This window comes from Urocitellus parryii, chromosome 9 (genome assembly GCF_045843805.1).
Source record: "Urocitellus parryii isolate mUroPar1 chromosome 9, mUroPar1.hap1, whole genome shotgun sequence".
Taxonomy (NCBI): domain Eukaryota; kingdom Metazoa; phylum Chordata; class Mammalia; order Rodentia; family Sciuridae; genus Urocitellus; species Urocitellus parryii.
The window spans coordinates 6511459-6535321 of NC_135539.1; the positions used below are offsets into that span (position 1 = coordinate 6511459).

The 23863-nt window shown below is 46.3% G+C and overlaps 1 protein-coding gene across 9 annotated transcripts; it reads right to left on the reverse strand.

Annotated features, from left to right (window-relative positions):
* Positions 1–11545: 11545 nt before the first annotated feature.
* On the reverse strand, positions 11546–23654 carry Znf205 (zinc finger protein 205). 9 transcript variants are annotated; one of them, XM_026385591.2, is made up of 8 exons: positions 20085–20202; positions 19628–19737; positions 19300–19370; positions 16493–16682; positions 16182–16270; positions 15542–15662; positions 13106–13219; positions 11546–12833 (listed from the first exon to the last, which is right to left on the reverse strand). In XM_026385591.2, exons 3-8 carry the CDS (start codon positions 19354–19356, stop codon positions 11773–11775), a joined length of 1632 nt encoding a protein of 543 aa, XP_026241376.1. In that variant the 5' UTR covers positions 19357–19370; positions 19628–19737; positions 20085–20202; the 3' UTR covers positions 11546–11772. The 9 variants fall into 9 exon arrangements, with proteins under 9 accessions (XP_026241376.1, XP_026241372.1, XP_026241374.1 ...); XM_026385587.2 differs by having other exon boundaries at positions 19300–19437; XM_026385589.2 differs by lacking the exon at positions 20085–20202 and adding an exon at positions 19892–20006 and having other exon boundaries at positions 19300–19437.
* Between the last annotated feature and the right edge of the window lie 209 nt (positions 23655–23863).

Here is a 23863-nt window from a genome sequence, read left to right on the forward strand (position 1 = left end):
AATCTCCAGGTTTTTGTTTCCTTACATTTGGACCCGCTCGCACCCTCTCCATGCCTCGAGATTTCAGGCTCAAAATTTTCAGAAATGAAAAGCGCTTTCTTTTTTCGGTCATGCACGTATTGCATGCTTGATGTAGAAAATAAAAAAGATTGGAAAATTATAAAGGTATCCCTTTGCGTGAGGTTAGCTTCCTCACTCTGCTCAAATGTCACCCCCTCAAAAAGGTCTTCTCTAACTCTGAACAATCTCTACTCTGCCTTATTTTTCTTCCTGATGTTTATTGTTTGACATCACGTATTTGTGTAATTGTCTCTCACTACTCAACTGTAAGTAGCTACATGAGTGCAGACACTTTTTACTACCTTGCCTCGGGCACCTGAAAGCGTACCTGGTACGTGACGGGTGATCAGGAAACACTGGTGGGATGAATGAAGTTTTTTTTTTTTTTTTTTTTTTTTTTTAACAAAAATCCCTAATACAACCATCCACAAATAAGCACTATTCATGTTATAGTGTGTTCTTACAATTGTATATCTATGACCATATTTCTAAGACAAATCAGGAATCACTAAGTCATATTCTGTTGATTCAATAGTATAGATATCTTTTAGTGTCAGTATGTACAAATAAAATGTATCAGTTTTGTAAGCTGCATAGTATTCCACAGCATGGAAGTTCCATATTTTATTTAAAGCACTCTCCTTCCAGTAAGATAGGGGAGGGAGGAGGGGAGGCAAAGGCGAGGTACTGGGGAATGAAACTGACTATATTATGTTGTGTGCAGGTACAAATATGTAACAATGCATTTCACTATTATGCATAATTATAATGCACCAAAGTCTGGAAAGAGAAAGTAATTTAAAAAATAGGATCGGACATGGCTAGAGTTGTGGCTTGGTGGTAGAGTACTGACCTGGCATGTGAGACACTGGGTTCAATCCTAGGCAACACATAAAAATAAATAAATAAGGTCATTGTTTTAATCTACAACTAAAGAAAAATATTTTTAAAAAAATAGGGTCAGATATACAAACAAAAAACAAAGTACCTTTGGACGTTTAGATCGTTTACAATTTTTGGAATTTACAAATAAACCTGTATATATACCTTAGTGCATTTGCTTGAACACCCTGCTACAGCACTGACATTTGATTGAATTTTTAAGTCTGTAGCTTAATATTGGGGAGATACAATGTTTTTACAATAATGTTTTCCCATGCAGAAATATACAGTTGTAATATATTTTAGTAAAATTTTATAGTCTCCTCATTTGGTCTTTTTAAAAATAGGTCGTTTCTTTTTTTCAAGTTCGTTTATAATTTTATGATTGTGAATATTTTTCCCCATTGTATTATTTACTTCAAGCAGGAGATTAAAAACATAAGTAGTGGGGCTGGGGTTGTGGCTCAGCGGTAGAGTGCTTGCCTCGCACATGCGAGGCCCTGGGTTCAATTCTCAGCACCATATAAAAAATAAATAAGTAAATAAAGGTAATGTGTCAACCACAACTAAAAAAATATTAAAAAAAAAAAGTGTAAGTAGGGCTACGATTCTAGATCAGTGGTAGAGCACTTGCCTAGCATGTGTGAGGCACTGGGTTCAATTCTCAGCACCACATATAAAACAAATCAATAAAGTCCATCAATAACTAATAAAAATATATTTTTAAAAAAACACCTCAATAATTTGAACAAAATCTGATACAAAGATTTATTAAATCACACACACAAAAAATGTTACCTACTGAAAGAGTTAAGAGAGTCTCTAAAAGTTTCAGAAGTAGCAACTGCAGGAAGCAAATTCTACTTTTAGGATTGAGGGCACAAATTCAAAACTTCCCCCCTTTTCAATTCAAGGCGGAGATTTGGACCTCTAAGAGCCCACCGCTGTGACAAGTGCACACAGCTGGCAGTCAGGGAAAACTTGCTGGAAGTGAATGCCCAAGGTTTCCTCACCTGCTCTCTATCGGCCTGCACTGGGAAGACGGAAGTCCCTTTCTCCAGCTCCGGCCTTACAGCGTTCTTCTAACGCCCTCTACTGGCAAAGACTAATAAATGGGCCAGCATTTCAGGACCATTAAATTTCCATTCAATAATTTAGAGAAGACAGCAAGTCAATCACCTGGTCCTTCCTGGCTTAACCAAGGGCAGATTTTTTTTTTTTTCCACCATAAAGCAACGGGGTGTGTCTCTGCGTTAGCGCATTGGACGATGTAGAGGCCCTGGCTTGAGCGGCACGTGTTGGGAGAGCATGGCTCCGTGCATCATGTGCTGTGGAAGGTGACCAAGTGCGCTTCCCAGGTAGGCATTAAGCACCTGTGAGGAAACATGGGCGTTTCTCCAAAACTGCAGGCACTGAGCGGTGTCGGAGCCCTGTGTCCCTGGGATGGGAGGCTATCACGGGCTGCAAATTTAGGAACAATATTCTGTTTGGAGTTGACAAATACAAGCTGTAATGCATTTCTCATAGTGCCTATCCAGCCTTCCCCATCCTTCCCAGGTCCCTGGTGGCCATGTTTGCATTATGTGTGTAGAGAATCAGACGTGACTGTGTTATTATTACTGTCCTTGGTGGAGTCTACCTGCAAACGGGATATTCTGTCAAGGTATAGCTAGGTAACAGCGGACATGCTTGAAAACGAGGTGTCTTCTGTCCTTGGGAGGACTTGCCTGCAAACGGGATGTTCTGCCAAGGGGGCTAGGAGGGTGCTGAGAAAAATTTTATTATCTGTTCTTAACAAAGAGCAGAGCTCAGCATAATCCGGGCCAAGAGTAGATTAACCATGAGAAGCGGGTCACTTCTGATTAGAAAGTAAAACTTTTGTATGCTATGTTTAATTAGCTGAAAGACCTGATTTATTGCTGTTGGAAGGCTGTCTTCTTTGTTCACACTACTATAAAAAGATCGCTTGTACACAATAAAGGACTTTTTTTCTGCTGCTGCTTTGCTTGCTCTGCTTCTTCTTCTTCTTTGTTTTCCCATGCTGACCTGCAAGTGAATTACTGCTACAATGTGAATCTGTCCCACCAAATGGACTGCCATGGGGAAAGAGATAGTTGTTTGACTCAGACTGAGTTCACTAGCTCCTCTCTACTTGGAATCGAGAACTGGGACTAAAGGAGATTCCGGTCACTTTTCTGTGTTGTTGCCCTGTAGAGTAGATTCATGAACTGACAGTGTTCTTTCCTCTTGTTTTTTTTTTTTTTTAAACACCAGAGAAGCACTCGAGGCAAGTGGAGAGTGGAAAGTGGAAGCTTTATTTTTTATTTATTTTTTATTTTTTTTTAAAGAGAGAGGAGAGAGAGAATTTTTAATATTTATTTTTTAGTTCTCGGCGGACACAACATCTTCGTTGGTATGTGGTGCTGAGGATCGAACCCGGGCCGCACACATGCCAGGCGAGCGGGCTACCGCTTGAGCCACATCCCCAGCCCTCCTCTTGTTTTCTATATACAAGATCAACTGAGATTGTGACTCAGAGGTAGAGTGCTCGCCTGCCACAAGTGAAGCACTGGGTTTGATCCTCACCACCTCATAAAAATAAAATAAAAAAAGATATTGTGTCCACTTATAACTAAAAAATAAATATTTAAAATATCAGTGAATAAGAATGCATCCACAGGGGAAGATGGGAGTGGCCTGAGGGAGGCCACAGGAAAAAAAAAAAAAAAGAGAGACTGGAAAAGCTTCTTTGGTCCCAGGCCCTGCCTGAGACCTACATGTTCCATGAGACTGTCTTGTCTCTTTACAAAAAAATTCCCCCTTTTGTTTTTGCTGGCTTTCTTTGTGTCAATCAGAGAGCCTTAAGCATTACCTGGCCATTGGCTACATGAGTACCTTCTTGTCATATGTATGACCAAAATAGTATTTTACTTGCTGCAACCTGTTAATGGCAAGTTGCTGGAATTTTGGGGGGCTTGTTTTGTTTGTTTGGTGGTGCTGGAAATCAAACCCAGTGTCTGGTACATGTTTGACAAGTGCTCTTCCACTGAATTATCTCCAGCCAAGTTTTTGTTTGTTTGTTTGATGTTTGGTTTTGGGAGGGTACCAGGATTGAACTCAGGGGCACTAGACCACTGAGCCCCACATCCCCAGCCCTATTTTGTATTTTATTTAGTGACAGGATCTCACTGAATTCGCTTAGCACCTTACTTTTGCTGAGGCTGGCTTTGAATGGTGTTTGTTTTGTTTTTAAACTGGAAATGAACCCAAGGGTGCTTTACCACTGATTATATCCACAGTCCTTTTATTATATTTTGAGATAGTGGCTCACTAATTTGCTGAGGCTGGCCTCAAACTAGCAATCCTCCTTCAGCCTCCTGAGTTGCTGGGATTACAGGCCTGCGTCATTGCACCCAGCTCCAAATTGCTATTTTTGAGGGATCAAGCACACTAGTTTTCTAATATAAATTCCAAAACTTGGTGTCTTACAACAAAACAAATTTATTATCTGACAAATATGAAGACCAGAAGACTGAAATTTATCTCATTGGGTCCATTTCAAGATGTTTGCAGGGCTAGTTCCTTCTGGCAGCTTTCAGAGAATTCAACTGTCAATTCCAGCTCGTAGAGGTGCGGGCTTATGGCCCCTTCCTCTGTCTTCAAAGTGCATCATTCACTCAGCTTCTGTCAGCACCTCTCCTCCCTCCTGTAGTCAAATCTCCTTCTGACCCCCTTTTATAAAAACTCATCATGTTATAATCCTTAACTCTATCACATCTACAAAGATTATTTTTCTAAATAAGGAAACATTTTTAAGTTCTAGAGATTAGGAATACTTTGGGGTTATTACTCAACCTACTCTAAACCCATAGAGGATCTTTTCAAGTTGCATGGATAGTACTTCAATTTATAATCTCAAGTGAAATAATTAAAATTGCAGCTCTGAGCCGGTGTGGTGGCCCACACCTGTAATCCCAGCAGCTTGGGAGGCTGAGGCAAGAGGATCACGAGTTCAAATCCAGTCTCAGCAACTTAGCAAGGCTCTAAGCAACTCAGTGAGACCCTATCTCTAAATAAAATACAAAAAATGGCTGGAGATGTGGCTCAGTTAAGTGCCCATGGGTTTAATCCCCAGTCCAAAAAAAAAAAAAGTGCCCTGAAAGCAAACTAATGAGCACTTGAGTTTCCATCTTTAAGCACCACTACCACTGAGCTACCCAAACATATATACATATATATCCCCAGTTGTGCTTTATCACTGAGCTCTACCTCCAGACCTTTTTATTTTGAGTCAGGGTCTCATTAAGTTGCTGAGGCTGGCTTAAAACTTGTGATCCTCTTCCCTTGGCCTGTGTATATACCTATGTGTGTGTGTGTATTTTTTCCCCTTTTGTGGTTCTGGGGATTTATCAAGGACCTTGCACATGCTAGCCAAGTGTGATACCACTAAGCTACACTCCCAGCTACTCTGTATATATATTCTTTTTTAAAAAAGAAATTTAGATGTTGATGGACCTTTATTTTATTCATTTATTTATAGCGGTGCTCAGAATCAAACCCAGTGCCTTGCACATGCTAGGCAAGCACTCTACCACTGAATCACAACCTCAGTCCCAGTACATACATATATGTATATATATTTTTTTCTTTTGTTCAGGGGATCAAACTCAGGGGCACTCAACCACTGAGCTACATCCCCAGCCACATCCCCTGCTGTCTCAACCTCCCCAGCTGCTGAGATTATAGGTGTGCACCACTGTGCCCAGCTAGAGGACATACTTTTTAATGAAGACCTTGTGTTATGATTCAAATGTGATAAAAACACAAAATAATATAAATGTTCAAGGTATTAGTTATCTATTGCTGTGTAACAAATTTCTCTGAAACTTGGTGGTTTAAAATAAAAAACTGTTATCTGCATATGTGATGGTGCATGCTTATAATCCCAATGGCCTGAGAAACTGAGTCAGGAGGATTGCAAGTTCAAAGCCAGTGTCAGCAACTTAGTGAGGCCCTAAGCAACTTAGTGAGTCTGTCTCAAAATAAAAAAAGGATAGGGAGGTGGGGCTGGGACTATGGCTAGTGGCAGAGCAGTTGCCTAGCATGTGTGAGGCACTAGGTTCCTTCCTAGCACTGCATAAAAATAAGCAAATAAACACATTCTGTCCATCTACAACCACACAAAAAATAAATAAGTAAAATTGACTGGAGATAATTGTAGATGCAGAATATTTGTCATAATTAAACTGTGAAAAGCCCCCCACAAATAAAATAAAAAGAGGCTAAGAATGTGGCTCAATGGTTAAGTACCCCTGAGTTCAATCCTTGGAACAACAACAACAAAAAACCCACATTATCTCACTCAGTTTTAAGTTCTGGCTCAGGATCTTTTCAGATGTTACCATCACAATGTCAATGGGAGCCCCAGTCATCCTTGGATCACACACATAGCTATTGGCAGGAGACCAAAGTTTCCCGTGGGGGCTTCCCTACAGGATTGCTTGAGTGACACACTGTTTTTCCACTATGCAACCCATTTCAGTGCCTGTAGAATACAGGCAGAGGCCAGGCAATGATTCAAGGCCACAGTTTGCTCTGGCATGGGGCACTACTGAGTGACCCATTTCTAAATAATGTAAATATGTTCCAGGGGGGATGTAGCTCAAGTGGTAGCGCGCATGCCTGGCACGTGTGCGGCCCAGGTTCGATCCTCAGCACCACATACAAAGATGTTGTGTCCACCGATAACTAAAAAATAAATATTAAAAAAAAATGTTCCAGTTTTGTATTGGTTGATCTGCTCTGTCAGCCATATAACCCAAGACATAATGGAGCTTAGTGCCAGTGGCTGGTAAAGGGATGTTATATAGAGGGCTTATCAGGATGCTATAGAATGATAATATAAACCTGTTCCAGTTATCGATATGTCCCAGCTCCAAATTTTTCCTTCAGTTGCCTGCTAAATAAAGTGAACCCCGCCTCATTTTCCTTTGCCAACTGGCATGATGTTAGGCTTTGTCAGTAAAGGGCACTAGAGAAACACTGTAAGAGGATGGGGTTTCTCTTCCAGATTCTGGTGTTCACTAGGAAGACTTCTGCAATACCCAGGGGCTCCCCAGCCCAAGCTCCTGCAGCCTGGGAGGTGTCTGTAGCAGGAACTCCCACAGTATGAATTTGTAGCAGAGACAACAGGTGTCTGATGAGACATTGCTCTGTGATCATCCTTCAAGATGGATTTCTATCAAGTTTCACCTGTGGATACAACAGCCATTTCCCTGAAACTCAGTAAGCCTCAGACATGCCTACTCCACTGTTTGGGTCTCATCCTCTTCTATGAGTGCTCCAACTCAACCTAGGTTGTGGCTGTTGCTGCTATCTGCTGTGACCCTATGACTTAAATAGAGGTCTTCTCACTAGTCAACCCTTTCTGAATGCAATCTTTCACAGCTAATAATTCCATACATAAAAATTTCCCTGTTCAAATTGTGTGGTGACGCACACCTGTTCAAATCACTGTTTTCTCTCTTCTGTTTGGACCTGTCTGATAATTAGTACAAAGTGGTCTCAGGAGACAGGAATGTCATTTCAGCTCCTGGAACACCCATTCCATTTGCTTGAAACGTTCTTCCTCCAAAATCTTACAAAACAGCTTTTTCTCAGCCTTCATGATTCAGTTTAAATGTCTCCTTCCCTAAAAGGGTTAGTTCCTACCATCTTCTACTGCTTCGCCTAGTTCCTTTCTTTCTGGCATTCGCCACTACTAGTAACTAATGTATCATTTCTAGTTGTCAATTTCCTCCGCTGACAAAGGCAAAGATCTTGCCTGGATTTTTCGTCCTCAACTTTTAGCAAAAGGCTTGAAATGCAACCGTTCATTTCATATTTGAAAATAATTGAGATAAACCGGGCGTGGTGACGCACACCTGTAATCCCAGTGGCTCCGGAGCCCGAGACAAGAGGATCGTGAGTTCAAAGCCAGCCTCTGCAATGGCGAGGTGCTAAGCAACTCTATAAATAAAATACAAAATAGGGCTGGGATGTGGCTCAGTGGTGGAGTTGAGTTCAATCTCCGGTACCAAATAAATCTGGAGGAGATAAGGCAGCAAAGCCCCTCTTGTTCACGTTTCTTGCAGCCCTAACCTATCACAGCATCAAGAGCCACGTCCATCAAGAGCACCGCGCGCCTCAGCAGCTTCCCTGAAGATGCCTACATATCCTTCCTGGCCGCACCCACGCCTGCCTCTCCCGCGGCAATACCCTGGGCCACTGCTTGGGAGCTGGGAAGATGCAGAACCGCGAGCGGGAGACACGGGTCTCACGAGTTCGGTGTAGATGCCAAGGACTCCCTCGAAGCAGAATACTTGCAGGCTGTCGTGTGGACCGGAAGTGGCCCAGGGAAGTCGGAAGTGGTCCGGGCCCAGCCCGGCACCTAGACTTCGCAGCGCAGGACTCCGGAAGTCGGCAGTAGGAGGGCTGTAAAGACTCAGGGGTCCACGGGGAAGCCCAGCACCCGGGCCGCTAGGTCCTCTGACATCCAACGCATGAAACCCGAGCGCTTCAAAGGTAGAACCTCAAACCTTTGCCCGAGGAAACGCCGCAGTGGGCACAAACGTTAGCCGCGATTGGCCAGTTCTGCTGGAGACGCCCTCGCCCCGACATTTGATTGGTTGAGGGCATCAGGGGCGGGGCCTGCGGTTCTAGAGGTCCGGCTGTAGGGGGAGATCCAGGAGGAAGCTCCTCAGCTCCGAGGAACGGTCCCCGGCTAGAGATGAGCAGAGGCCGAAGACAGGGCCAGCCGGGCAAGATGGGGAAGCCAGCTGGGCCCTGAATACAGGCCGCAGGGAAAGAATGGGAAGCTCAGACGGAAACCCCCTGCTCCCTTCGCTCTCCAACTTGTCTTGGCGGCGCAGGTCAACAGTAAACCATTCAGGTTGAGTTCTATAGTGGCGGAGCAGCTGAAATGTAGGATGTGAGCATAGGCCAGGCCTCTCAGCCGCCTCACCCTCTACCCAGACACCAAGATGGTTCTCTGGCTTTCTTCCCCTAGTCTCCCACCCATCACCCATCCAATTATGAGTACGCTTGTATCTGATACTAGAGGCCCTTCCACAAACCAACTCCAACTGCTTCCTCAGTCTTATTTGCTCTTATAAAATATTTTCCAAAGTGCCACCTTCCACTGTTAACATACTTTTGCCAGACCCGTCCCAGAATGGTGGCTTCTAGGCGGATGGGCAGAAGTGGACATAGCCTCGGCAGAGGTGATGTGCAGGTTACTATCCATGGGGCCCTTGGAATCACATCCCTCTCTGCACTCTACCGTAAGAGGGGAAACGATTCTCCTGTATATTGTGATCTGAGCTATCCAGAAGCCAGAGTGAAGATTATAAATGACTGCCTGAATCATTCCACAACTCTGCGGCTGGCTCAAGTCCTGACACCTGGTCTCCAATGGGTCAGCCACACAGTCTGAGGAACTGAAATCAAAGTAAGGGAATACTCACTGTGCAAATGGGACCTCTGTGCTAAGCACTGTGACAAGTACGAACGCTTCCAGTGTCATTTTAACAAGCCTCCTTTTCACCTATCTCCCCTTCACTAAAAAAGCTCCCTGACAAGCCAGGTGCGGTGATGCATGCCCTAGTCCCAGCTGTTTGGGAGGTTGAGACAGGAGAATCGTTGAGTTCAAAGCCAGACTCACTCAGTGAGACCCTGTCTCTAAATAAAATACAAAATAGGCCTAGGGATGTGGCTCAGTGGTTGAGTACCCCTGAGTTCAATCCCCACTACCAAAAAAACCTCCCTGACAGCAAGTGCTTTACAAGTGACAGCCCCCCTCAGCCTCTCACACTAAGTCAAGCAGAGGAATCCCATTTCTGGCTGACTAGAACTATGAGGATAAGCTGAAGAAAGCAATCTGCTTGCTTTCAGCAAGACTCCACCAAAGCTTGCCTGGCTCCACCAGTCAACAGCTCATCTGTGTCCAGCTGACTGTATGCCCCAGACCACCCCCGTGTTCAAATGAATCCAATGTCCCTGGTGGTCAAGACCATTGACTGTTCTGCTTTTTTTTAGACAGTCCTGCCTTGTAATATAATATTACTAGACAGTAAACAGAGGCACATGGAAATAAGGATATTTCTTACAGGATAAAACACCAAACTGGGAGTAGTGGTCCATGCCTATAATCCAAACTACTCCAGAGACAGAAACAGGAGGATCACAAGCTCAAGGCCAGCCTAGGCAATCCAGTAAGACCAGCTTGGCACAGGTGTCTTAAAAAAGGGCTGTGGATGTATCTTAGTGGCAGAGTGCTTGCCTAGCATGCACAAGACCCTACTGCAGAATGAATTTTAAAAATACATGAAACGGGCTGGGGTTGTGGCTCAGTGGTAGAGCACTTGCCTAGCACATATAAGGCCCTGGGTTCAATCCTCAGCACCACATAAAAATAATTAAAGGTATTGTGTCCAATAAAAAATATATATAAAAAAAAACATGAGACATCCGATGCAAATATGACACCAATTTCCAGCTCTCTGGTTGCATGATTCTGGGCAAGTGACTGGACTTTTCTCTTATCCTGTTTCCTCATTTATAAAACTCAGATAATAAAATCCATTCAACTGCAGAGAGTAAAGGTGATACATATGGGGGCTTGGCTTCATGCCTAGAACAGTTAACAACTGGCAGCTATTGTTACTATTCCATCATTCTGTTCAAGCCATTACAATCCTTAGGAGCTGGAGCCAACCAGGGCTGCAGGTATCCTGGTGGATTTATGAAGAAGTAGAGTCTCTGTGGCCTCCCTGATGCAGACATTCTCATAGTCAGCTGGTATGAGTTGAATGTTACTTTAGCAGCTGAGCCACAAGTATAGCATAATAGGCAGAATCTACTCCTTCGAGGAAAAAGACAGTGGGAAATGGAAGCCACAGAGGTTAAAACAGAAAGACTAGGACTAAAGTAGAGTCAGGCAGGGGCAGGTAGGAAGGACAAATTACAAAGAACTTACAAAGGTCAACTAGGTAAGAAGCAACAGAGAAGAGGTGACAGTACATGCATAATGGAACAGGAAGCAAAGTGGTACCTGGTAAGTGGCCCCAATGGAAACGGAAGAAAAGGGCCAATCACAAAACAGCCACAGTGCCTGAAAGTAGATGGAGACAGCAGGAAATACTGAGCAGAAGTTTTTCAGACTGGCTATGTCCAACTCCCACTTCCCAAAGAGAGGAACCAAAGAAGAGTCCAGAGATTAGTGGGCAGTGAACTTTCTTGGGATATTATAGCAGCAGCAGACATCCCCACCAGGGGTCCATTTACAGGAGTGGCTGGCTTCAGACTTGGAAACTTGTCTGCATTCAGAAGCCTCTATAAATCTATAAAAATAAATCTATAAAATCTATAAAAATAGATTTATTCCAACGTTCTAAAATGGGCTCTGGCCAAAGGGACCTCAAATGTAGTCAAGGCTGAAGAAGATAAGGGTGTGCAAAACAAGAGCAGGTGAGTCAGGGATGAATGAGGACACATGATTGACCCAGGAGCCCCCCCACTCCCCGGGGTTCAGCAGTGCCCACAAGACAGAGCAGTAGTCCACAGCTTGAATTCCAAGGTCTTTAATTTGCCCTAAGTGCCTGTGCCTTCTCACCCAAGCTCCTCCCACGTTGCCATGCCCCACCCTGCGCCTGTACCTCCCAGGCTCCCTTCCCTCAACCCTTGGCTGCCACCACCTCCACCAAGGCCAGGAGCAAAGGCTGTTGCTCCTACACAGGGCCCAAATTCAATGGGGCTGTCCCAGCTGCCCTGGGTGCGATGCCTGCCCCCACCCTAGGTGGGAGCAGGTGGGGGTGCAGCCAGAGCCCCAGCAGCTGCCGCTCCCAGCATCAGCATAGCCAGGGCCTTGGGCCCAGTGGTGTGGATCTTCTCATGCCGGTGGAGATTGGAGCGCCGGCTGAAGCTCTTGCCACAGAGTGGGCAGGAGTAGGGCCGCACACCGCGGTGGGTGCGCTGGTGGGCAGTGAGGTGAGAGCTGTGGCTGAAGCTCTTGCCGCAGTCGAGGCAGTGGTAGGGCTTCTCGCCAGTATGCGTGCGGTTGTGTGCGATGAGGTTGGAGCGCTGGCTAAAGCACTTGCCACACTCTGGGCAAGGGTAGGGCTTGACGCCAGTGTGGGTACGCTGGTGGGTGACCAGGGCTGAGCTCTGTGTGAAGCACTTGCCGCAGATGGGGCACTTGTGCGGCTTGGCACCAGTGTGGGTGCCCTGATGTGTGACCAGGTCCGAGCGGCGCGTGAAGCGCTTGGCACAGCGGTCACACACGTAGGGCTTCTCACCAGTGTGGATGCGCTGGTGTTGGATCAGTGTCGAGTGGTGGCTGAAGCTCTTCCAGCACGAGGGGCAGGTGTAGGGCTTCTCACCGGTGTGGATGATCTGGTGCTGGATGAGATGCGAGCTGCGGCCGAAGCGCTTGCCACAGTCTGTACAGGCATAGGGCTTCTCACCCGTGTGCGTGCGCCGGTGTGTCACCAGGTGCGAATGCCAGCTGAAGCTCTTGCCACACTGCTCGCACTTGTAGGTCTTCTTGCCTAGATCACCATCAGGGGCCAGGCCCTCCTCACCGCTGTCTGTGGCACCCTTCTCGTCCTTGTTGGGTTTTTCTGGGTCATGGCCCTCCAGTGCTTTCACAGGAGGGGCTGGATTTGACTCTCTTGCTTCCAGAGGAGCCAGCTGTTCTGCATCTCTGGCCGACAGAGCGTTCTGACCACTGGCTCCCTGCTGCCCACACTGCAGGACACCCCCTGGGGCCCACCGGGTTTTGGTTGGCAAGGGCTTCACATCCCCTAGGGCTCCCATGGGTGCAGCTGGCACCTCCTTCCCCACCTCCAAGGTTCCTGGAGAAAGAGAGAGGGTTTCCAGAGAGACAAGCTCCTGGAAGGGCCCCAGAGGGTGGGGAACCCACAGGAAATTCAGGGGATGGATTCTGGGAGATAGGAAAGGGGAAAAGGAAGTAGGGGAAATCTGGAGCCAAGAACCACCCTTTAGGGAGGAGCCATCTAGTGGCCCTGCACCCACAAAAGACAGAAAGTCCATATCAACAAGGAGTACCCGGAATGACTGGGCAAACGGTCCTTCCCCAGACCAAGGCACAGACCAAGTCCCTCACCTGAACCAGGGCCTCTCTTCTCTTCCTTCTCAGCTCCCGTCTTCCGGCTGGAGCTGGCAGCCTCGCCCTTTCCCTGCACTTGGGGGGCCCAGAGAGGCTTGCTGAAGGGAAACCCTATCCAGAAAGAGGACACATTCAGCAAAGAACTTCTGGAACTGCCAACTGTAGACATCATTGCTCTAAAAACTGATGGGGCAAGAGGAGCAAGTGAGGTCTGGGGATGTGGCTCAAGCGGTAGCGCACTCGCCTGGCGTGCGTGTGGCCCGGGTTCGATCCGCAGCACCACATACCAACAAAGATGTTGTGTCCGCCGAAAACTAAAAAATAAAAATATTAAAAAAAAAAAAAAAAAGAGGGGCAAGTGAGGCTCCAGAAACATGAGGCAAAACAACAAGCGCTCAAAAATTGCTTCAGGCCAGGCAGGGATGGTGGCTTATACCCATGATCTCATTGACCCAGAAACTGAAGCAGAATTGCAAATTTAAGGCTAGCTCCAGCAAGATAGCAAGATTGTCTCAAAACACAAAAGAATGAAAAATGGGGTTGAGATTGTGGCTCAGCAGTAGAGCGCTCGCCTAGCATGTTTGAGGCCCTGGGTTCGATCCTCAGCATCATAGAAAAATAAAATAAAGATATATATATATATATATATATATATATATATATATATATATATATATGAATTAAAAAGGGCCGGAGGCAGTGGCACATGCCTGTAATCTCAGCGGCTCAGGAGGCTGAGGCAGGAGGATCCTGAGTTCAAAGCCAGCCTCAGCAACGACAGGCATTAAGCAATTCAGTGAGACCCTGTCTCTAAATACAAAATAGGGCTGGGAATGTGGCTTAGTGGTCAAGTACCCCTGAGTTCAATCTCCAGTACCAAAAAAAAAAAAAAAAAAAAAAGAATTTAAAAGGCATCTGGGAACATAACTCGGTGGCAGAACACCTGGGGTTCAATTACCAGTACCAAAGGAAAAAAAAGGTGTGTGTGTGTTGGGGGGGGGGGGGCTGAGGTGCAGCTCAGTGGTAAGCTACTTGCCTAACATGTAAGAGACCCTTAGTTTAATCCCCAGCACCTTAAAAAAAATTCCCTTCCCATCCCCTTTCAGGGTAGCACCCAACTGTACTCCTTCCAATGCTGAACCAACTGACTCCTGTTTCCCTGAATAAAGTCTCAGAATTTGAAAGGGAGGAGCCCAGGTTCTGAGGCCAGGTGAGGACAGCAATTCCCTTCCCTTGTCACAGTCTCCAATCAGTGGGCCCAGTAGCCTAAGACATTGGAAGGGCTATCTCACTCCTGAACTTGCATGTGGCTGGGAGGGTTGGAGGCTGCAGAAAGGCCAAGTGGGAGGGCCTGGGACAAGAGGCCAGGTACACTGACAACCAAGAAGTCATGAGACCAAAGGGCCCATATGCCAATTCCCTGGGGTGAGAGGCCCTGGGAATTCTAGTTAAGTCAGTAAGACAGCAGAGGGGCCTTGCCTGTCATGACTTGTGGGAGAAAAGGGATTTTTTGGATCAATGAAGTGGGTTACAGCCTCTCTGAGGCCTGCCTTGGGGCTACAAATAGATGCTAAGTTCTTTCTGATCTCCCAGGATTTGCCTGGACTTGTTGGTATTTGCCTGGACTTGTTGCCTGGACTTGTTAATATTCCCTGAGGAATATTAACAACGGGTAGTATGCAAGCCTAAGATAATTATAGGAGTGAGGATGACTGGTATGATCCCACAGAGATCTTAAGGCTACCACTGAAGTCAAGGGTGGAATTGCCAAAGGCCCAGATTGCACCTGGACTAGCAGGTATGCAATGGCTATTTACTGAATGAATGAATCACAATGAAGACCTCATCAAATTCTGTCAAAAAAACTAGTCTGCAACTAAGGAGTAAAAACCTGGGACTTAACTACCTGCCATCAGAGAAACCAAGGGAGCCAAGCCCCTCTGAGAAGCACATGCTTCCTGGGCTCCCTAGAGCCTATAGGGCCTGAGAGGTTAGCTGATGCCACCCATAGAGCAGCCCACAGACCTAGAGTCAAGCTCTCTGCAAACACCTACAAAGCTGGGGCTTGGAGAAGGAAGACAGAAATACTGGGATAAATTAGAGCAATGAAAGACTGGAAGAAAAGCAGAATCCCCAGATCAGTACTGTCCAAAATAGCAGCCACCAGCCATGGCTACTCAAGCTCCAATCTGAGCTGAGCAAAGTTAAAAAAAAAAAAAAAAAATTAAAAACTCACTTGCTCTAGCCACATTTCCAATGCTCAACAGCCACTGGGTTTAGGGACACCATTCTAGTGCAGATGCAGAATATTTCAATCCCTGTGGAAAGTTCTACAGAACACTACTCTCTAAATGAACAAAGTGGGGAAAGGGAGCAGAACTGACGTGGGGGGCCAGTAGGGAGGTAATGACCCTACTACAGGTGAGCCCTCACCCAAGGCCAGCCCATTTCTCTTCTGTAGCACGTCCCTATAGAAGTTCTGCTGGGTGTGGTCCAGACGTCCCCACTCCTCCCGGGAGAGGTACAGAGCCACATCTTCAAAGGTCACTGGCATCTGAAACAACATGAAGCATGTTGTCCAAGGTATGCTATAGACACAGTGGGGCAAACAGTGACACCAAGACATGTGGTGAGATTGCAGCCTCCCAACTGCTGCCTCCAGCTACCCTGACCTGATGGTCAAATATAAGAGACCTTTTTGGGGGAGAGTTGTTTCAATAACAAAGCAGTACTACTTAGGGACCACAGCCAAAGCTCAGGATCTCCTTCCTCAGCTCAGACCCCAAAGGAAGATTCACACATCAGAGACCCATCTCTCCACTTCCTCCTCCAGCTGTGGCCAGAATGACCGAGGACCCTAAGCCTGGAAAATGGTATTCAGATTCCAGCTGCACTTCAGTGAGAGTCCTGAGCAGCAGGTTCCAGGTCCAAGTGGGAAGGTCAGTGAGGCCATGACTTTACATGTGGAGCCAGCAGATCTGGAAGGGCTAAGCACCAAGTCGGGATCTGGGAAGGCCCCGCCTCCACTTGGGCAGCTAGAAGAGGAGGCAAAGAGACTGGCATAGACACTCACCTGGGACCAGGCAGTGAGAAGCGCTGCGGCCATCTGCCGATCTCGGGTCCTTCCCTCATGGGAAAGCATGGGGATCGGAGAAGGAAGGGCTATGGGAGGAGAGTGGTGACTGACTCAAACTGCTGGACGCTGCTGCTCACCCAGCCACTTCAAACTCCACCCCACCCCAAACCAAGAAGACAGGCGGGCATATGCACAGGTAGACATCTGCGTCTCTTTCCAGGTTAAGGACCCTCAGCCCTACCCAGGCTGGGCCTCCACCTTCCCCACAGTTGCCTAACCAGGCACCTTTGTCCACATCCCTCTCCTACCTCCCCCAGGCAAGAAGAGAGCTTTCTCCTTAGGGCCAGGACTTAGAGGCACCCAATCCCGTGCACCTGGAGCCCTGTCCTCCTGTGAGGTCCCCTCAGAGTGCACCTCTTCCAGCTCTGTCTTAATGTGTGGTATCTTCTTCTCCAGCCCAGAGAGCATTTCTTGACAGGAATGCACATGACCTAGAACCTGGGAATGACAACCCGCATCAGAACCCGGCTGGCAGAACTCACACCCACATGCAAGAGACAGCTTGAAGGGCTGACCTCGCTTTTTCCCTCCAGTTCACCTCCCAGCAAGGATGGAGTGGCAAGAGATGAAAGACTTGTCAAGCCATTGCCATAGTACACATAGTACTCAGAGGCACTCAACCACTGAGCCACATCCCCGTCCATATTTTGTATTTTATTTATTTATGTGTTTGTTTATTTATTTTTTACACAATACCTTTATTTTGTTTATTTTTATGTGGTGCTGAGGATCAAACCCAGGGCCTCACACATGAGAGGCAAGCGCTCTACCACTAAGCCACAGCCCCAGCCCCACTATTTTGTATTTTATTTAGAGACAGGGTCTCACTGAGTTGCTTAGTGCCTCGCTTTTGCTGGGCTGGGACTGGCTTTGAACCCGCAATTCTCCTGCCTTACCTTCCCGAGCTGCTGGGATTACAGGCATGTGCCACTGTGCCTGGCTGTTGTTGTTTGTTTGTTTGTTTTTGGTGCTGGGGATTGATCAAACTCAGGGACTTGTGCATTTGAGGCAAGCACTCTACCAACTGAGCTATATCTTTAGCCCTGGCTGTTTTTTAATATATGATAAAATCAAGTAGATTGGGTTAAATAGTGTCTCTTCAAAATTCACATCTACCCTGAAGCACAGAGTGTGACCTTATTTGGAAAAAGGGTTTTTGGTGGTTGTTGCTGTTGTAGTACTGGGGATTAAATGAGACTGGAAAATGGAAAATGAGATAATCAAGCTAAGCATCTCAAGATGAGCCAGGCATAGTGGTGCATTCCTATAATCCCAGCGGCTCAAGAGACTGAGGCAGGAGGATTATAAATTCAAAGCCAACCTTAGCAATTTAGCATAGCCCTAAGCAATTAGTGAGACGCTGTCTCTAAATAAAAATGTGGCTCAGTGGTTAAGTGCCCCTAGGGTGGGCCCTAAATTGGATGAGTGAGGTCATTATAAGAATAGAAGACAGGGACTGGGATTGTGGCTCAGTGGTTGAGTGCTCACCTAGCATGCATGAGGCACTGGGTTCCATCCTCAGCACCACATAAATGTAAAATAAAGATATTGTGCCCAACTAAAAATAAATAAATAAATATTAAAAAAAAAATAAAAAGAATAGAAGACACAATCAGGCCTCTCAAAAACTCTGGGCAAGGCATACATATCCTCTCACTGAGAGAACCTTGGTGGTTCTCATGTCACTCAAGGCAAGGCTGGCCTTCTATTGGGAGTCACACCCATCCCTGCCTCACCCTCCCCGGTGGTGTGTGTGTGTTCCAGTCGGTCCTGAAGGGAAAGACCAGCTGTCAAGAGTGTCCAGGGCAGACCTAACAATGCCCTGACTGGCCTCTGAGACTCAGCTGCTCTGCTGCCTGCCTAGAACAGTCATGAGGGGCATACACATGTGAGAGAAAGCCACCCACTCTAGAAATTTCTGGATAAACACAGAGTATGGGTAATTATTATTATTATTACTTTGTGTAAAGTTGACAGAATTCAACATCAACGGAGAATGTCGATCAGCAAGGCTTGTCAGGATCAAGGCACACATAAAAAGCTGTTATGAAACAATGGTAATAATTCTTTGAACTTCCACAGCATAAAAATGGTAGCACTAGTGTGGCGCAGTAGCACACACCTGTAATCCCTGCAGCTTTGGAGGCTGAGGCAGGTGGATTGTGAATTCAAAGCCAACCTCAGCAAAAGTGAGCGGCTAAGCAACTCAGTGAGGCCCTGTCTCTAAATAAAATACAAAATAGGGCTGGGATGTGGCTCAGTGATCTAGTGCCCTTGAGTTCAATCCTTGTAACCTCCCCCAAGAAAAACAACAACACAGAAGCACTAATACTGGATGTGAATTTTTATTAAACCACTACAACACTAGGCCAGAGGACACAGGCTTCTCTGACTTTAGCTCTAGCTGTGGGAGTTATCATTTCATTATCAAAAATTATGATCAGTTATGAGCTGACACTGCTTAGATGAATCTCATCCCATTAGTTCCTCTAAGATAGGAGGGAATGACAGGTACAGAATCTGCATTTTACAAAGGACAGAGCTGATTCCCACAGGTCAGAGGACTGGCCTGAGTCACATGCCTTGCCTGCAAGTGACTCAGAGTCCTCTAACCCCAAGGCCAGAGACCCCAGTCCTCCCCAGGTGGTAATTACATACACACACACAGGCAGCAGGTGGTGCAGGCAGGACTGGGAGCTCAGACCCAGAGAGGTGAAGAGAAATGTCTTGGGGAGAAGGAAGTGGGGCATAGAACAAGTAGGCACAATTCAGAAAAAACCTCACTGGAGGACCCCACAGAACACCCCTGCTATTCCATGTGCCTGTTGACTACCTTTATTCACTGAACAAGGCAAAACAGTTATACCATAAATGCCAAATAGAGGGTATTTCCCATCATGCCACCTTCTCTCCAATATCTCCAACCCACTTCCCCCATCCACCAGGCCTGCACCCCCAGTGAGTCTAACTCTTCCTTTGCCCAGATACCCTGCTTAGAAAAATTATCTTCTCCCAGCTTCTTTCATGGCATGCCTCTGCCCCCAGAACTTCTTACCTCCTGGGCTCTCTCCTTGTTCTCAGCAGCCTGGATGCTTCCACCATCTGCAGACATTTTCTATTTGAGAGCTAGGAAGAACAGCAAGTTATTTCTCCTGCTTGCTGGCCAAGCCCCCTCCTGCTTTTGGCCTTGAGCCTGAAAGAGCAGAAAGAAATCAGGCATCTTCAAGTGCCCTGAAAAATCTCCATGCTGGACCAGAGTTTCCTGGTCCTACCTGGAAATAAAGTCTGCTAGATCCTATTCAGCAGTCCTACTTTTCTATCATGTTTTTAGTTTCCTGCTTAAAAAAAAAAAAAAAAAAAAAAAGTACAAAGATATTATTTACCGTATGCTTTGTTGCTGAGCCCCACATTTCAGAGCAAACAGCTCAGGGAAAGTGGGGAAAAATTGAAATGGTAGTTCCTGTCATCAAGAGCAGAAAATTCTGCAGAGATCCTACAAAACAAGTGCTGGTGAGGTCCCACTTCTCATAGAAGAATTCAGACCCCGCTGACCCCAGGGCATGCACCCTGTGCCCCGCGTGTGCTTTAAAGCCCGCCTAGAAACCAGAAATCAACCTGCCCACTTAGCAGTTCCCCTGCGATGCAACCTCCGGCCTTGGGATGCCCATCCTGCTCATAGTTCTGGCGGACTATGTCCTTCTCCTTCCCAATCCCGGATCCAGGCCCCCTTCTCTCCTGCCAGCCGGAAGCCTTCCACCTTTGACCCTGTCCCCTCCTGCAATCTTGGCCACCTGTACCAATCCCGGCATCCAGGCGCCCTCCCCAGCATTCCCTTCTCACCGAGGTGCAAGATGGCAGAGGGGGCACCAGGGGCAGCCGGGCCCCTCCCCAGGGAAGGGAGGTTCTGCAGCCAGCGCTAGGCGGGCGGGGGAATCAGGCGGAGACCAGGATTAGGGACAACAGGAAGTCCCTTCCAGATCCCGTTCCCCACGCAGCGGCAGCCCTACAGGGTTCCCAGCTTCGAGGGTTCCGTGTCTGGGATCCCAGGCCTTGGCTGCACCTGCTCTTGGCAGGAAGGCAATTCCCAGATCAGCAATGCCTGCTAAAGACGATTCTTTTACCAAGCACGTATTTGTGATGCCCGCCAAGCAGGGGCACCGAAACGAAAAAATAGGGCGATGCGTTTTTAGAAAGATTCTGATAATGTTTCAAAGAGAGCATTGCAGTCATCCTTGAAAAAGTGGCGCTTTGCTGAGTAGAGGGAAGACGTTCTTTTTCAGTACACAGCACTTCTTTGAGGCCCCTGGATTCAATTAAGCCTCCTCTGATCAGGGGGTCCTCTGGGTCCCTCCAAGACTGGCACAGAGTTCTCTCCCTAGGAGTGAACTAAGGAAATAGGCTGGGACCACCTGTAGCCCATCCTGATGCCTACACCAGGCAATATGTGGGATAAATTTGGTTTTTCCAAACCTACTCCAGCTCGGAAACAGTGGTAAAGAGGCCTGACCCAACTGTCCAGGAGTTCCAGATGCCACCCCCTTAGGTTCCCTTTGCCTTCTGACCCTGGGTACTAAAGCCCCAAATGGGAAGGAGAATGATTGTACTTTACTTTCTGGGGTAAGGAACCATGTCTTCTAGGCAGAGCATGGGAGTGTCAGCAAAGAGGTGGGGTCCCGGTCCTGGAGTCTGCCTACAGGAATGTTCCTCCCAGAGATGATCCTGTGCTTGCCTCCTTTGACTCATCTCTGAGATCCCCTGCTTCGCGCAGCAAGATCAGTGTTACAGCCCTGTACTAGTTCACAGATGTACTCTGTGGGTTCACAGGATTTAATTTTTTTAAAACTTAATTTCTAACACTTAAAAATCAGCAGAGTTCTCATATAATTGATTTTTTTTTTTAAAAAATCAGAACATTTGGCAATACTGGACCTACATTCTTTTTACCCACAACCTGACTCCCAGGTGGTCATGGTCGACACTTGATCCCTTGTAGCATCTATTTGCAACTCCACTCTTGGAGACAAATATTTTAGGAGACCTTGGATTTGGCTTGATTCTACTGTCAACCTGAAGAAAATTTACCCCTGGGATTTGCCTCTAGTTAGTGTTTCCAGTCATTCTAAACCCAGGGTGAAGAGGGACATACAAAGTTGTAATCAAAGTCAATACTGTTTTCAATCTAGGTAGCTATGAACTGAAACAAAGTCAAAGAGGGTCCTGAAAAGATGACACAACTGCATTCAGTGTGTCCATGAGGAGCAGAACTGAGTCTCCAGTATACAAGGACTACCGCTGGAGAGGACCATGTCACCCCATGCAATCCCAAGAGAGCACAAAGTTCAAAATTAGTGCATGTGTCCCAATTTCAGGGAAAAAATAAAATAAAATTTTCTCCCCCCTCTCTTTTAATGTATTTTTAGTTGTAGATGGACAAAATGCCTTTATTTTGTTTATTTATTTTTATATGGTGCTGAGGATGGAACCCAGTGCCTCATGCAAGGCTATTGCTCTACTGCTGAGCCACAAGCCCAAGCCCCAGGGCAAAATTTCTTTACCAGCAAAAGGTACTGGTTTAGGAATACTGCAGGGGTAAAGGGTGTCTAGAGGCTTGAATCCTGCCATAAGATCTCCTAGACAAACTAAATGAAGTTTGAGCATTCATTTGGTTGTTCACAGAAAATTCCTTGAGCACCTACTATATACTTGATATTAACCATTTAACCCTTTCTTGGAAAGGAGAGAAATGCATTCCACAGCTGGTTTTAGGATCGGAGCAGGTCTGGGGGAGCGGGTTACCACAGTTTCTGTGTGGAAATTGCAGCCTCTGAAAGAGTTCAGAAAGGCGTAAAGCACACATCAAAAATGTAATGCCGGGCTGGGGATGTGGCTCAAGCGGTAGTGCGTTCGCCTGGCATGCGAGCGGCCCGGGTTCGATCCTCAGCACCACATACAAACAAAGATGTTGTGTCCGCTGAAAACTAAAAAGCAAATAATGAAAAATTCTCTCTCTCTCTCTCTCTCTCTCACTCTATCTAAAAAAAAAAAAAAAAAAAAGATAAAATAAAATCTTTAAAAAAAAAATGTAATGCCTTCAACAACCACAAATGACCAATGGCTGGACATAAGAAGAGAGTACAAGGGACTTCAGGGATATCCAAAACCATATTTGTTTAGAGGGAGTAGTTGGGGGCCAGTATTGCCAAAGTTCAAATATTTTTCAAGAGGAAAAAAAAAAATTCAATTTCTTCTTCTTCCTTCCTTCTGTCTCCTCATTCTCCTTGATTGAAACCAGGGCCTTGCATATGTTAGGACAAGCATTCTACCAGTTAGATACATTCCCAGTCCTTTTTAAATTTTTTATATTAAGATAGGGTCTTGGTGGGGCTGGGGATGTGGCTCAAGCAGTAGCACGCTCGCCTGGCATGCATGCGGCTGGGGTTCAATCCTCAGCACCACATACAACCAAAGATGTTGTGTCTGCCAAAAACTAAAAAATATTAAATAATTAAAAAATTAAAAAATATTAAAACTCTCTCTCTCTCTCTTAAAAAAAAAAAAAAAGATAGGGTCTTGGTAAATTGCCCAGGTTAACCTGGAACTTACCAGCCTCCCAACTAACTGGGACTATAGGCTTGTACCACCACACCTCGAAAGAATTTGATTTCTATGTGAAATCTCCTGAGTTTTAAATTTACGACAAAACGTTTAAATCTGCACACCCACAAACCCAGCTACTTAGGAGACTGAGGCAGAAGAACCACAAGTTCAAAGCCAACCTGGGCAACTTAGCCAGACACGCTGTCTTATAAGAAAAAATAAAAAGGGCTGGGCATATAGTTCAATGTTAGAATTGCCCCAGTATCACAAAGAAAAAAAAAGGAGGGAAAAAAAAAAAAAAACTCGGTACACGTCCAGCCTCTCTGCATTCAGCAAACAGGCCACCAGTTCAGGGCTGTACTTACCTACTTACCTCAGAGCCTGTCACAAGTATTAACTACCATGGAGAAAGGCGCCTAGTGGAGCTTCAGGTTTGGGAAACCCTCAACAAATGTCAACTCCTGGTGGCTGCCCTGAACTTGAGTAAGGAGAGGACACCACCTTTGGTAAATAAATCCCCATCTACTCGCAGAGATCAGCCTGACAGTTAACTTAAGTCTTAAAAAATAATGAAAACTAGAAACAACATCGTCTAAAACCAGAACAAAATAATACACTAACTAAAGCAGCTAACTAGAGACAGACGATGCGGATATGCGCCCTGGTGAAGGAAAGAGACAACCAATAGGGGAAATAAAGGAACACGAGAGAAGGGAAGTAAAAATAATAAATAGCAGAGAAAATTCTAAACGTTAACAAAGAAGAAAAGGTAATCAGCAGAAGTGCTCATAGGGTTTAAAATTTTTAAAAGAAGAAAAATAACTAAGGATGCCCAGGCCAGGGAGACCTCCGGAGGCAAGAAGGCGACCCCGCGACCCGCTCCAGTGAAGCTGACACCGCAGCAGGAATGCAAATTCCGAGCAGCAGGAGGCCGCAGAAGCCCGGGAGTCCCGCGCGCACCTTCCGGCCCCGCGCGCTCCTTCCGGCCCCGCGCGCTCCTCAGCCAGCAGGAACTTGATGCC